We start from the raw sequence: 16,654 nt of genomic DNA on the forward strand, positions 1-16,654 counted from the left end.
TGACGTCAGTGGCGTATCCAGGGGGGGCAGCCGGGGCATGTGCCCCGAGCTCAGCTGACAGAGGGGCGCCAGCAGGCCGCTTGATGTGGCGGTCCAAGGAGGAGGCTCCCCGTCGGCGGAATTCTGCCGCCCCCACACTGAGATGCTTCCGTTCTCTGAGCCGGGCGTCAAATTGACAGCCGGCTCAGAGAAAGTGCTGCGCGTCGGTTCCCAAGAATGTTCTTCATCTGCGCCAGGGCTCTCAAACATGCGGCCCCCGGGCCCCTGAGGCAGGCATCTGCGGCCCGAAGTTCACGCTAGAAGAGAGGAGGCGGCACGGAGCTCTGGGACTTTCACAGCTGCTGGAGAGCCGCCCACAATGCGTCTCCATGGATACACAGAGTGACTTCCGACTGTCCAATGCCTGGAGAATGAGCCACGTGTCGCCAAACAGGAAGTGTGCAGCACCTGCCACCTGGAGCAAAGGATTGCGGGGGGATGCAGAGCCTGGCTGGGAGGGCAAGGTATGGGCTCTTATATACTGCGTGGGCTGTGTTATATACTACGTGGGCTGCTATATACTACGTGGGCTGCTATTTGCTATGTGGCTGCTATTTACTACGTGGGCTGTGCTATATACTACGTGGGCTGTGCTATATACTACGTGGGCTGCTATATACTACGTGGGCAGTGCTGTATACTACTATGTGAGCTGTGCTATATACTACTATGTGGGCTGTGCTGTATACTACTGTGTGGGCTGTGCTGTATACTACTGTGTGGGCTGTGCTGTATACTACTGTGTGGACTGTGCTGTATACTACTGTGTGGGCTGTATACTACTGTGTGGGCAGTGCTGTATACTACTGTGTGGGCAGTGCTGTATTCTACTGTGTGGGCTGTGCTATATACTACTATGTGGGCTGTGCTGTATACTACTGTGTGGGCAGTGCTGTATACTACTGTGTGGGCAGTGCTGTATTCTACTGTGTGGGCTGTGCTGTATACAACTGTGTGGGCTGTGCTGTATACAACTGTGTGGGCTGTATACTACTGTGTGGGCAGTGCTGTATACTACTGTGTGGGCAGTGCTGTGTTCTACTGTGTGGGCTGTGCTATATACTACTATGTGGGCTGTGCTATATACTACTATGTGAGGACTGAAGCAAGGCCAGGGGGCTGGATGGGTGCAATGTCCTGATTTCTGCCCCCATAATGTGCTCAGATTTCTTCCGCCCCCATTCCCCCCCATATGTTCCTCAGATTTCTCCACCACATGTAACTGCACCCGGGAAGGGAGGGGATGGGGGCAGGAATCAGGACATTATGGGGACAGAAGAAATCTGAGGACATTATGCGGGCAGAATTCTGAGGACATTATGGGGGCAGAAAACTGAGGACATTACAGGGGGCAGAAATCTGAGGGGGGGGGGGGGGCGCCAAACTTATCCTTTGCCCCGGGTGCAGGAAGAGCTAGATACACCTCTGGCTGACGTGCAGACAATGCTCCTAGGCCCAAAACTATCAACTGGATTAGATGCAGTGAAAATAGAGATACACAGGCGGTATAGTTTGTTTCACAGGCGGGTTACTCTGCTGACGTGCAGACACTGCTCCTAAGCCCCAAACCCCAAAACGATTTACTGGGTTAGATGCAGTAAAAATTGAGATAAATTGAGCTAAAGTCTGAGCAGTAGCACAAAATATATTGAGGGGCTCGGATATGCCACTACTTTGCCTGCGGTGCCGCTCTGGTTTAAGCCTTACATTGAGCTGGTTCTTTGGGCAAGACACAGTGAACATCTCCCCTTGATATAGCAAGATTTTAATGTTGGTATATACTCATTGTTCTTGTGTCTGTAAATGTTCAAAGTTTTCACACTCACTTGATGATTTATTTTCTGTCCAGTCGGGAGTATGTTTATTTTGTACAGTTTTCCTGTTCTGGTCTCTAGTTAGTTGATGAATTGCTTATCGGGGTACATTGAGCCCAGATGTTAGCAGATCCTTCCCATATATTCAAATCTGGCAAAGGGAGAGCACAAGCGCTGGTGGCACGTGTGCAATATCTTTCGAAATACAGTATTGTCAAAGTGCATACATGGCAGTTGGAGAGAGCAGGAGACAGGGAAAGCTATGCTAGATAGTCACCCCCCCACACACACACTTCTTGTTCAGTTGCACAACATTATTTATTTTTCATATCTCTTTGCCTCATCTATGTGCACTGTCTCCACATCAGTCCCTCTCTCCTTCCTCTCCCATATTTAGCTCTCAGGTCCTGCTCACATTTCTCAAACACTTCAAACCATTCACTTCCACCACAGAGTGCACAAAGCGCTCGCACAAATCACTCAACTACCTGCTCTTTCTCTTTTTTCTCTCACTCCTAGTTGTTGGCAACATCTCCCCTAACTCCGACTCTCCTTCCACTAGTATATAACTCTTTCCTGCTAATCTTATCAATATTCAGTGCAGACTTCTCCTGTGTATTTTATTTGTGCTCTCTGTAACTCACGTTCAGCATGTATCAAACTCCCTAAGGGTACCGTCACACAGTGAAATTTTGATCGCTACGACGGTACGATTCGTGACGTTCTAGTGATATCGTTACGATATCGCTGTGTCTGACACGCAGCAGCAATCAGGGACCCTGCTGAGAATCGTACGTCGTAGCAGATCGTTTGGAACTTTCTTTCGTCGCTTGATCACCCGCTGACATCGCTGGATCGTTGTGTGTGACAGCGATCCAGCGATGGGTTCGCTTGTAACCAGAGTAAACATCGGGTAACTAAGCGCAGGGCCGCGCTTAGTAACCCGATGTTTACCGTGGTTACCAGCGTAAACGTAAAAAAAACAAACACTACATACTTACATTCCGGTGTCTGTCCCCCGGCGTCTCAGCTTCTCTGCACTGTGAGCGCCTGCCGGCTGGAAAGCGAGCACAGCGGTGACGTCTGACGTCACCGCTCTGCTTTCCGGCTATGGCGCTTACACAGTGCAGAGAAGCAGAACGCCGGGGGACAGACACCGGAATGTGAGTATGTACTGTTTGTTTTTTTTACGTTTACGCTGGTAACCAGGGTAAACATCGGGTTACTAAGCGCGGCCCTGCGCTTAGTAACCCGATGTTTACCCTGGTTACCCGGGGACTTCGGCATCGCTCCAGCGCCGTGATTGCAAAGTGTGACCGCAGTCTACGACGCTGGAGCGATAATCATACGACGCTGCGACGTCACGGATCGTGCCATCGTAGCGATGAAAATGGCACTGTGTGACGGTACCCTTACTGTCATGCCTTTGTGCAAATGCATAAAATCAGTTTTGCTATGCTTTCTATTGAATTGTAGTGTATTGATAACATTGAAGTGTACTGTATTGTGATAACTTATCCAACAGCGCGATCTGTTGACAATGTTCTCATTACAGCTTTACTTTGTTTCATTCCTTGCTGTGCAATTATTCTTTGTTCATCAAAGCTTCCATAGTTTCCCATCAGCTTCTGCATTAGCCTTGCCCCCAGGGCCGGACTGGGATAAAAAAAACAGCCCTGCCACGCAAACCCCACCAGCCCGCAAACTGTAACACTCCTCAATTCAGTGAATTTGACTTTACTTTGTCGTGCCCCTCACTCTCCTAAAAGGAGTTATTTGAAGAACCGCATGTGAATGGCGCCACAGTGCGTATGATGGACCACAGCTGCATTTACATGGTGCTCTACAGAGCTCCAATTTTCAGGATCATGGGGGTCCCAGCTGTCAGATCTCCAGCAATTGGAAAGTTATCCCCTATCCAGAGGAGAGTGGATTACTTGGTATAATCCATTCAAACAGCTTTTCCAATATTTTATTTTTATTTGGTCAAAGTAATATTAAAAGTACTAAACCAATATTGACCCTCCCAAAGTCCAATGTCGCCTCTTCGACAACAGGACAGGAGAAGTGGTACTGTGCAGTGCATACAGGGCCGATTCCAGGTTTTTGTGGGCTCCAGGTGAAAGAGTCTCAGTGGGCCCCTTTAACACATACTACAATTCATAATGCACAGATACAGCCGAGAAATATAGGTATGGTACAATGCCAAAGATTTAACTTCTTACATTACATGAGTGATATCTATTGTACATTCTACAATAGGTCATAAATCAGACAGTATAGCCCTCCATACAGTATTATGGGCACCACATAGCCCTCCATACAGTATTATGGGCACCACATAGCGCTCCATACAGAATAACATGCCCCATATATTTCTCCATACAGTATTATGGGTACCACATAGTGCTCCATACAGTATCATGAGCCCCATATATTGCTCCATACAGTATTATGGGCACCACATAGTCCTTCATACAGCATTGTGGGCCCCATATATTGCTCCATACAGTATTATGGGCCCCATATATTGCTCCATACAGTATTATGGGCCCCATATATTGCCCCATACAGAACAATAACCCCATATGCTTAATATAGCATTATGAGCACCACATAGTCCTCCATACAGCATTATGGACCCCATATATTGCTCCATACAGTATCATGAGCCCCATATATTGCTCCATACAGTATTATGGGTACCACATAGTGCTCCATACAGTATCATGAGCCCCATATATTGCTCCATACAGTATTATGGGCACCACATAGTCCTTCATACAGCATTGTGGGCCCCATATATTGCTCCATACAGTATTATGGGCCCCATATATTGCTCCCTACAGAATAATGAGCCCCATATATTGCCCCATACAGAACAATAACCCCATATAATGCTTAATATAGCATTATGAGCACCACATAGTCCTCCATACAGCATTATGGACCCCATATATTGCTCCATACAGTATCATGAGCCCCATATATTGCTCCATACAGTATTATGGGCACCACATAGTCCTCCATACAGCATTATGGGCCCCATATATTGCTCCATACAGTATTATGGGCCCCATACATTGCTCCATAAAGAATAATGAGCCCCGTATATTGCTCCATACAGAATAATAAGCCCCATATAATGCTTAATATAGCATTATGGGCACCACATAGTCCTCCATACAGTATTATGGGCACCATACAGAATAACATGCCGCATATATTGCTCCATACAGTATAATGAGCCCCATATGTTGGGGATCACCACATCCAAGATCATATAAATATAGTAAATTTTATTAAATATAACAAGCACAAAAACACTGCACAGAACTTTAAAAACACATAAAACCACCAAAAAACATGGTAAGTACAAAGACCCATAATAGGGTCTATAACCCTGGTTCAAAACACATCCCCATACATGAATTGCGTATTCAACACCTGATAAAGTGCACTGAATATAAGTATATTATGCAATCCCAAAGGCTAAAATGATGATACAGACGTACACTTACATATAAACAAGGGATACCCCGTCCAGTGCAAGACTGAGCCCCGATCCCTACAACATGTCAAGGGATTCTAGGGAAGCAAAAAAAGGGGGGTAGAGACCCAGGGCATAGAATCACCCAACGCGTGTCGCCAGCATGAATGCCCCTGAGGAAGCCAGATTTCTCTGGCGACACGCGTTGGGTGATTCTATGCCCTGGGTCTCTACCCCCCTTTTTTTGCTTCCCTAGAATCCCTTGACATGTTGTAGGGATCGGGGCTCAGTCTTGCACTGGACGGGGTATCCCTTGTTTATATGTAAGTGTACGTCTGTATCATCATTTTAGCCTTTGGGATTGCATAATATACTTATATTCAGTGCACTTTATCAGGTGTTGAATACGCAATTCATGTATGGGGATGTGTTTTGAACCAGGGTTATAGACCCTATTATGGGTCTTTGTACTTACCATGTTTTTTGGTGGTTTTATGTGTTTTTAAAGTTCTGTGCAGTGTTTTTGTGCTTGTTATATTTAATAAAATTTACTATATTTATATGATCTTGGATGTGGTGATCCCCAATTTATACATGCCTCTTTTCCTCTTGGTTTTTTGACTTATATATTTGTGGCATGTGATGGGAGATCCCTTGTAGTGGTGCCCGCCTATCTCTATTTTTACGAGCCCCATATGTTGCTCCCTCTCCCTACAGTATTATGGATACCACATGTGTGTGTTCACCTAGGCCTTGAAGTTCAGCTGTAAAATTAACTTTGTTTGTTTGTTTTCCTGTGCATCTTAGATTGGATAAAGGGTGTTGTTACGTGAAATAAGACAGGCGGAGAAGCATGGACAGATAATGGACGTACAAGAGGGAGTGTCGTGTTATACTGTGTGCTGACCTTGAAGTTTGGACGGATAACATGGTTTTGTTTAAGACCTGATGCAGGATACAACTAAAGTCAGTGTACTTTAGTTTTAGTTTTCCTAGGGTGTTAAGCAGCTGCGAGGGATGTATGTTACTCTTTTGAATTGTGGAAAACTGGTAGGGGTGTCTGTATAGGAAACAGGGGCAATTGACTAGGATCGTACTATAAGAAAATTGCATTCATTTTGTGGGGTTCAGGAGAGTTGAGGCATTAACTAATTACTGGGCAGCTCAAGAAAGCTTAACAAGGGGAGGTCACCCTGAAGTAAAAGTATAAAGAATGAGTGAGTTTGGTGGGACAGGGAAGCATCAAATTAACTGCACTGGGAGATCTCCCAGAGCGTATTGTTCCTTTTGACCTATTTTAGGTATCTATATAGAAGAGCACCTATCACTCCAGAGAAGAAGTCTTGACCTGTGCCCAGATGCCCATGAGAGACTCCAGAACACCAGTCTTACGTTTGGTGCCAAGCTGAAACATCTCCTCTCAGATTTCAGCCATGAGGAGGAGACTGTAATAAAACCCAACGCCACTTCTTCCTGTCATTTTCCTCCTGGTCATTATTTTATATATATTGGACCGTTATTATCTGCAGGAGGACCAAAAGACTGGACACCCAACTGCACGGAAGTCAGACTGAGCACCATTTACTCAGCCGGAAAAGGGGGTTGAGGACATAAGAAAAATCGAGTCCTTTACCTCGAATCCAAAATATATTGTATATAAATATTGACGTTATATTCATTGTTGTGTTACTGTGTAGTAATTCCATATGTGTGCATATAGACACTTTAAGTGTAAGTCCAGGACTACCTGTACATGGACATACTCAGTAAGTGTGTTCATGTGAAGATGTTCATGCATTTACAGCCAGTAGATAACTCCAACTGTACGTGGATCAATGATCTGCATGTGCATTATGGATCATTAGCAGCCATGCTATTTTAGCTTAAGTCTATATATGCATATGGAATTGTAATATGTGTTTTGTGGGAATGGGGAAAAAGAGTAAGGTTCTCTAGGGACAGGTCCTCTCAGCTTCTAAGTTATTTGCCACTTTAACCCTAGCAATGGTGAAGTTCGTAAGGGATGGATTGAATGTCGGTTAGAATTAGACGGTGTTCTTCCCGCAGTCAACTTAGGTATTGTGACATCACTCCCTAGTCAAGAAATTCTGACCTGCCTAGTAAACATCTGCGTATCTATTCATGGAGGAACCTCATCAACGATCTTCAATCAAGACTACAGGAGAACTGCCTGATGGAAGTCATGTCTGATGCATGTCTGATGAAAGTCGTTTCCAGTGCCTGAGTCCAGTCGTTTCCAGTGCCAGTCCAGTGCCTGAGTCCTCGAGGCCCAGAGAAAAAAAAAAACCTGTGACATCCAGCAGTCTCATCATGCCAGACATACTTAAAATCCTGCTGAATCAAGCTATAGGAGAGTAACGTGAAGTCTGGCAAGGTGACGGGTGCACACAGGATGATGCTGAATGACCTATGGACTGTGAGGGTGAAGCCGTTCCAGAGTCTGACCAGTCACAACTGGAGAAAGATGCCTTTGGGATAGGCGGATACCTGAAGATTGACAATTAAAGACCAGAACAGAGACTGAAGACTGCAATAAGACTCCAAGAAAAAAGAAGGTGTACTCTGTGGATAGAGACGTGGGTTACGGTGAACGGCAGGAAAGAGCTGATGGCCGTATAGATGATGTCTAGGTACCTAAGTGCAAAATTATGCTTCATTCCATCCTGAACTGTCACTAGTTATAAATGGGGTTGAGTAGGCAAATAAATCCCAGTACACTTCCCTGAAATTTCAATGGGGGATTGTAGAAAGTGCCCCAAAATGTACATCTTTACATAGAGATGTGTTTATACCTGTGTATAATTCCCTCACATGTGCTCAGTAGGCCCCCCTCCTCCACCTTGCTCATTCAGGATTGAGGGGATGTGCCTTTGCCAGTGGACAATAGACTTATGACCTCATCCCCACACACCTGGAGATGAACACACCTCGTCTTGGCTGGACATAAAAGGGACAACACACGTGCTCTTTTGCTTTGCCTGCATCCTGGAATGATCATGGAACCACATGGTGGATAAGTATACTCTGTATCCCCTTTTCTTACTAGGCCCTGTAACCTCTTAGGCCTTAGGGTTAGTAAGCTATAGATTGGGAGGGCTGATATTGCATGTGTGATTTGGGTAATTGGGCAGTTAATTGTGGGTTTTTATATTGTGGTGATATTGTTGTGATATTACTGGACATTGTGGGTTATTACTGTGTGATACTGTTGGGATATCACTGTATACTGTAGTGATATTACTGTATTAGAGTTGTAGTATCTGTATATTTGTATATATATATATATTTATAGTCACCAGCTTGGGTATAAATATATATGTATGTTATAGATTGCAGACTTGTGTGTAATAAATATCCTTTATTGTTACACTGTTTTGTCTCCGTTAGTATATAGTATAAGGATAAGATAACGTTGAGACATATTAAGTGGATATTAATTATTTATAGTCAAGTTTGGTGTTAATAGTTAATATTGGACCTCAATAGAGGTGCAAGGAGAGTTTCCCCTTTTGATACTATAAGTTTAGTATATTTTTAGGGGGCAATCCTGTCCTTTTACAATTTCACAGAAGTTTGATATACTTGGAGTTATATTCTGTTTAAGTGTTGCCTTTATTTTTTGAGCAGTGTATATAACATTGAATAGTTCTGTTCCTTTCGTTCTGTAAACTGAACACCGAAGCCATATGCTACCTGTCAGGTGTCCAATTGGCCTGTATAAGTGATTGGTGAAGTCAGCGTGTAGTTACCTTTGTTATTGCGGAGCTGGCAGTGGCCGCACTGGGGTATATACACATATTCCATGTGTTGGAATCAGAGGTGTACATACCATACGCTCATTGTTAGTTCTCAGCCTATTACTGGAAACAGCTGCAGCCTCCTCTGTTGATAGTCTGTTAATCGTGTAATTGTCCTGACAATAGGGGGTAGCAGAGAGTTGATTGTGACAAAAAGGTAACACCGTGGTGGGTTCAGCGCTGTGATATTTGACAAGGCCAATCACCTCAACTCACTGATCTAACTCCTCCCTGTTCCCTCTTTCTAAATTTTCCTCAGGATCAGCATTATTTGAACAGCCCTATTTATTACAATGATGGCCGGCTGTACAGGACAGCTCGTTGAACCTTTTGTGGACACCCCCCGCTTTCCTTATAGATTTTAGCTTGTGATCAGGACCCTCAGTTCTCCTGTAACTATCTGTTACTTTGTAAAGTCTTTATCGTCTGTACATGTCCCTACCTAATTGTAAAGTGCTACGGAATATGGTGGCGATCCAGAAATAAAAATTATTATTATTTATGATAAATTCGCCTTTCAATGTTTTCTTATGTACATGTGAATTGCTCCCTTTTGAGGATTTCCAAACTAGATATGGGGTTCCGGATACTGCTATATTCCTATACATCGAACTCCATCAGCTTGGAGCCACTCACGTTTTCCTGGTCTTTTCCAAACTGGAGTTCTTGAGATCCTTCGATTTCCATAAACCTCTCACACAAGCATATTCTCTTCTCCAATCAGCTGCTGTCAAGCCTTATGATAGGGCTTATGTGAAATGGGTGGTGGATGGACTGGACTTGAGAATGGAGGAGTGGGGGGAGGTGGGAGATACAGTTCATTCCTCTGTGGTGAGTGCTAAGGACTGATTGATCCAGTCAATATGTCTAAACAGAGTTTAGGTTGAGGAGGTTTGGGATGGCTTTGAATGATTTGTGGTTTCATTGTCTTCCCTCAGTTTGGTCCAAAAATTCTTCCATTCTGGTTTGAACTACTACTGTTTCTTCATGAACACTTTGGATTCCCTAGGGTGTTGTCCCCTAAAATGTGCCTTCTGGGTGTTATACCTGAGATCATTGATGGCTCCCATCACAGACTTTTGTTTAGATTCCACTTTTTCTGCACCAGAAAAATAATTATACTGACATGGAAATTCATGGATGTGCTCTGGCTGCTATTAATCATCAAATATACGCCACTATATAACATTCTCAATACGAATAGGATATGAGCTTATGAATTTGATGAGATGGCAGAGAGTGTTGCCATATCGAAGGAGCGCAGTGGATGGCCACGGGGGCCCGTATGATTGCGTGGTGTATATGTGGCTGTATGTATGCCGTGTATGGGGATATCATTCTGGATTCTTGATTTGTTGTTAATATTTCCCATACAATTCACGATAATGATCCAGAATCAGAGGTCTAATATACTCAGGTCAAAGTGTCTACATGAACGTCCATCTTCTGATTGACGAGAGTTTCATGAACATTGTCATTGATGATACTTCTGACATCATTTGTATCGTTCTAATTGTTGCTATTGTTTATTATTTTGTGATATTGTGTAAAAAGGAAAATAAAGACTTTAAAAAATAAGAATCCTGAAGGCCTGAGACCATGATTCTCCATAAGACGGTGGACTTAGGCTACGTTCACATTAGCGTTAAGCTAATGTGCGTCGGGTTTGCGTCGGCGACGCAGCGGCGATGCATGCGTCATGCGCCCCTATACTTAACATGGGGGACGCATGCGGTTTTTTTTGTTGCGTTGTGCGACACATGCGTCTTTTTTGCCGCAAGCGTCGGACCAAGAAAACGCAACAAGTTGCATTTTTCTTGCGTCCGATTTTCGGCAAAAACCGACGCATGCGTCGCAAAACGCAGCGTTTTTGCGTGCGTTTTGACGCGTTTTTGCGTGCGTTGTGCGTTGCGTCGCCGACGCAGCGGCGCACAACGCTAGTGTGAACGTAGCCTTACAGACAGAAATAGAGGTTGAGGAAATGAAACCTGGGGACCAGGCACGGCAGATAAAGCCGGGGTATATGTGTTGCAACATGTCCCGATTCTCTGCTTAGCCGCCGACGATGGCACAGCACATATGAGCCTAGTACTGACCCCATGAAGGCAAAATTACTACCCCATAAGTCAGAGATATCTCACAAACGGCCTTGGACTTACCACATTTATGTATCGTGCAGTTACACACATTCCCGGAAGAGTTGGAAAATTTGTTATCAACCTCTAATATTTCTCCCTAAAAAAAGTAACAAACTGAATAAGATGTAAAAATGGCAGCTCCTATGTAATACCTAAAATGGCAGAAAGTCGCCAACCAAAGAGAGGGAGCACTCACCACATTACAATCCGGCTTCTGGACTCTGTCACAGGAACATTCTGCAGATAGCAAAGGAAAGCCTACAGTGCTAGTTATAACCACAGGGAGCACTATTACAGCAGTTACATTCTTGTATATAGGAGCAGTATTATAGTAGTTATATTCTTGTATATAGGAGCACTATTACAGCAGATACATTCTTGTACATAGGGGCAGTATTATAGTAGTTATATTCTTGTACATAGGAGCACTATTACAGCAGTTACATTCTTGCACATAAGGGCAGTATTATAGTAGTTATATTCTTGTACATAGGGGCAGTATTATAGTAGTTATATTCTTGTACATAGGAGCAGTATTATAGTAGTTATATTCTTGTACATAGGAGCAGTATTATAGTAGTTATATTCTTGTACATAAGGGCAGTATTATAGTAGTTATATTCTTGTACATAGGAGCAGTATTATAGTAGTTATATTCTTGTACATAGGGGCAGTATTATAGTAGTTATATTATTGTACATAGGAGCAGTATTATAGTAGTTATATTCTTGTACATAGGGGCAGTATTATAGTAGTTATATTATTGTACATAGGAGCAGTATTATAGTAGTTATATTCTTGTACATAGGAGCAGTACTATAGTAGTTATATTATTGTACATAGGGGCAGTATTATAGTAGTTATATTCTTGTACATAGGAGCAGTATTATAGTAGTTATATTCTTGTACATAGGGGCAGTATTATAGTAGTTATATTATTGTACATAGGAGCAGTATTATAGCAGTTATATTATTGTACATAGTGGCAGTATTATAGTAGTTATATTCTTGTAAATAGGAGCAGTATTATAGTAGTTATATTCTTGTACATAGGGGCAGTATTATAGTAGTTATATTCTTGTACATAGGGGCAGTATTATAGTAGTTATATTCTTGTACATAGGAGCAGTATTATAGTAGTTATACTCTTGTACATAGGGGCAGTGTTATAGTAGTTATATTCTTATACATAAGGGCAGTATTATAGTAGTTATATTCTTATACATAAGGGCAGTATTATAGTAGTTATATTCTTGTACATAGGAGCAGTATTATAGTAGTTATATTCTTGTATATAGGAGCAGTATTATAGTAGTTATATTCTTGTACATAGGAGCAGTATTATAGTAGTTATACTCTTGTACATAGGGGCAGTATTATAGTAGTTATATTCTTGTACATAGGAGAAGTATTATAGTAGTTATATTCTTGTACATAAGGGCAGTATTATAGTAGCTATATTCTTGTACATAGGAGCAGTATTAAAGTAGTTATATTCTTGTAAATAGGAGCAGTATTGTAGTAGTTATATTCTTGTACATAAGGGCAGTATTATAGTAGCTATATTCTTGTACATAGGAGCAGTATTAAAGTAGTTATATTCTTGTAAATAGGAGCAGTATTATAGTAGTTATATTCTTGTACATAAGGGCAGTATTATAGTAGCTATATTCTTGTACATAGGAGCAGTATTAAAGTAGTTATATTCTTGTACATAGGAGCAGTATTAAAGTAGTTATATTCTTGTAAATAGGAGCAGTATTATAGTAGTTATATTCTTGTACATAAGGGCAGTATTATAGTAGCTATATTCTTGTACATAAGGGCAGTATTATAGTAGCTATATTCTTGTACATAGGAGCAGTATTAAAGTAGTTATATTCTTGTAAATAGGAGCAGTATTATAGTAGTTATATTCTTGTACATAAGGGCAGTATTATAGTAGCTATATTCTTGTACATAGGAGCAGTATTAAAGTAGTTATATTCTTGTACATAGGAGCAGTATTAAAGTAGTTATATTCTTGTAAATAGGAGCAGTATTATAGTAGTTATATTCTTGTACATAAGGGCAGTATTATAGTAGCTATATTCTTGTACATAGGAGCAGTATTAAAGTAGTTATATTCTTGTACATAGGGGCAGTATTATAGTAGTTATATTCTTGTACATAGGGGCAGTATTATAGTAGTTATATTCTTGTACATAGCAGTATTATAGTAGTTATATTCTTGTACATAGGATCAGTAATATAGTCGTTATATTCCTGTATATAGGAGCAGTATTATAGTAGTTATATTATTGTACATAGGGAGCAGTATTATAGTAGTTATATTCTTGTACATAGGGGCAGTATTATAGTAGTTATATTCTTGTACATAGGAGCACTATTACAGCAGTTACATTCTTGTATATAGGAGCAGTATTATAGTAGTTATATTATTGTACATAGGGGCAGTATTATAGTAGTTATATTCTTGTACATAGGAGCAGTATTATAGTAGTTATATTCTTGTACATAGGAGTAGTATTATAGTAGTTATATTCTTCTACATAGGAGCAGTATTATAGTAGTTATATTCTTGTACATAGGAGGCGGTATTATAGTAGTTATATTCTTGCACATGGGGGCAGTATTATAGTAGTTATATTCTTGTATACAGGAGCAGTATTATAGTAGTTATATTCTTGCACATAGGGGCAGTATTATAGTAGTTATATTCTTGTATACAGGAGCAGTATTATAGTAGTTATATTCTTGTATACAGGAGCAGTATTATAGCAGTTATATTATTGTACATAGTGGCAGTATTATAGTAGTTATATTCTTGTACATAGGGGCAGTATTATAGTAGTTATATTCTTGTACGTAGGGGCAGTATTATAGTAGTTATATCCTTGTACGTAGGAGCAGTATTATAGTAGTTATATTCTTGTACATAGGGGCAGTAATATAGTAGTTATATTCTTGTACATAGGAGGCAGTATTATAGTAGTTATATTCTTGTACATAGGAGCAGTATTATAGTAGTTATATTCTTGTACATAGGGGCAGTATTATAGTAGTTATATTCTTGTATATAGGGGCAGTATTATAGTAGTTATAATCTTGTATATAGGAGCAGTATTACAGTAGTTATATTCTTGTACATAGGAGCAGTATTATAGTAGTTATATTCTTGTACACAGGGGCGGCAGTATTATAGTAGTTATATTCTTGTACATAGAGGCAGTATTATAGTAGTTATATTCTTGTACATAGGGGCAGTATTATAGTAGTTATATTCTTGTACATAGGAGCAGTATTATAGTAGTTATATTCTTGTACATAGGAGCAGTATTATAGTAGTTATATTCTTGTACATAGGAGCAGTATTATAGTAGTTATATTCTTGTACATAGGGGCAGTATTATAGTAGTTATATTCTTGTATATAGAGGCAGTATTATAGTAGTTATATTCTTGTACATAGGGGCAGTGTTATAGCAGTTATATTATTGTACATAGTGGCAGTATTATAGTAGTTATATTCTTGTACATAGGAGCAGTATTATAGTAGTTATATTCTTGTACATAGGAGCAGTATTATAGTAGTTATATTCTTGTACATAGGGGCAGTATTATAGTAGTTATATTCTTGTACATAGGAGCAGTATTATAGTAGTTATATTCTTGTACATAGGGGCAGTATTATAGTAGTTATATTCTTGTACATAGGTGCAGTATTATAGTAGTTATATTCTTGTACATAGGAGCAGTATTATAGTAGTTATATTCTTGTACATAGGGGCAGTATTATAGTAGTTATATTCTTGTACATAGGGGCAGTATTATAGTAGTTATATTCTTGTATATAGGGGCAGTAATATAGTAGTTATATTCTTGTACATAGGAGGCAGTATTATAGTAGTTATATTCTTGTACATAGGAGCAGTATTATAGTAGTTATATTCTTGTACATAGGGGCAGTATTATAGTAGTTATATTCCTGTATATAGGAGCAGTATTAAAGTAGTTATATTCTTGTACATAGGAGCAGTATTATAGTAGTTATATTCTTGTACATAAGGGCAGTATTATAGTAGTTATATTCTTGTACATAGGAGAAGTATTTTAGTAGTTATATTCTTGTACATAGGAGCAGTACTATAGTAGTTATATTCTTGTACATAGTGGCAGTATTATAGTAGTTATATTCTTGTACATAGGAGCAGTATTATAGTAGTTATATTCTTGTATATAGGAGGCAGTATTATAGTAGTTATATTCTTGTATATAAGAGCAGTATTACAGTAGTTATATTCTTGTACATAGGGGCAGTATTATAGTAGTTATATTCTTGTACATAGGGGCAGTATTATAGTAGTTATATTCTTGTATATAGGAGCAGTATTATAGTAGTTATATTCTTGTACATAGGAGCAGTATTATAGTAGTTATATTCTCATACATAGGTGCAGTATTATAGTAGTTATATTCTTGTACATGGGGGCAGTATTATAGTAGTTATATTCTTGTACATAGGGGCAGTAATATAGTAGTTATATTCTTGTACATAGGGGGCAGAATTATAGTAGTTATATTCTTGTACATAGGGGCAGTATTATAGTAGTTATATTCCTGTATATAGGAGAAGTATTATAGTAGTTATATTCTTGTACATAGGAGGCAGTATTATAGTAGTTATATTCTTGTACATAGGAGCAGTATTATAGTAGTTATATTCTTGTACATAGGGGCAGTATTATAGTAGTTATATTCTTGTATATAGGAGGCAGTATTATAGTAGTTATAATCTTGTATATAGGAGCAGTATTAAAGTAGTTACATTCTTGTACATAAGGGCAGTATTATAGTAGTTATATTCTTGTACATAGGAGCAGTATTATAGTAGTTATATTCTTGTACACAGCAGTATTATAGTAGTTATATTCTTGTACATAAGGGCAGTATTATAGTAGTTACATTCTTGTACATAAGGGCAGTATTATAGTAGTTATATTCTTGTACATAGGAGCAGTATTATAGTAGTTATATTCTTGTACACAGCAGTATTATAGTAGTTATATTCTTGTACATAGGAGCAGTATTATAGTCGTTATATTCCTGTATATAGTAGCAGTATTATAGTAGTTATATTATTGTACATAGGGGCAGTATTATAGTAGTTATATTCTTGTACATAGGAGCAGTATTATAGTAGTTATATTCTTGTACATAGGAGTAGTATTATAGTAGTTATATTCTTCTACATAGGAGCAGTATTATAGTAGTTATATTCTTGTACATAGGAGGCGGTATTATAGTAGTTATATTCTTGCACATGGGGGCAGTATTATAGTAGTTATATTCTTGT

General features: G+C 39.9%; 1 protein-coding gene across 1 annotated transcript in view; it reads right to left on the reverse strand.

The window, feature by feature from the left end:
* Positions 1-16,654, reverse strand: part of OTOG (otogelin) — a 1,016,637-nt gene that overhangs the window by 132,374 nt on the left and 867,609 nt on the right. Inside the window, exons 50-51 of the mRNA XM_077292284.1 lie at positions 11,496-11,536; positions 11,321-11,396 (exon numbers count right to left, since the gene is read on the reverse strand). Coding sequence (XP_077148399.1) covers positions 11,321-11,396; positions 11,496-11,536 — 117 coding nt within the window. The remainder of the gene's footprint in view (positions 1-11,320; positions 11,397-11,495; positions 11,537-16,654) is intronic.

Source organism: Ranitomeya variabilis, chromosome 2 (genome assembly GCF_051348905.1).
Source record: "Ranitomeya variabilis isolate aRanVar5 chromosome 2, aRanVar5.hap1, whole genome shotgun sequence".
Classification (NCBI taxonomy): Eukaryota; Metazoa; Chordata; class Amphibia; order Anura; family Dendrobatidae; genus Ranitomeya; species Ranitomeya variabilis.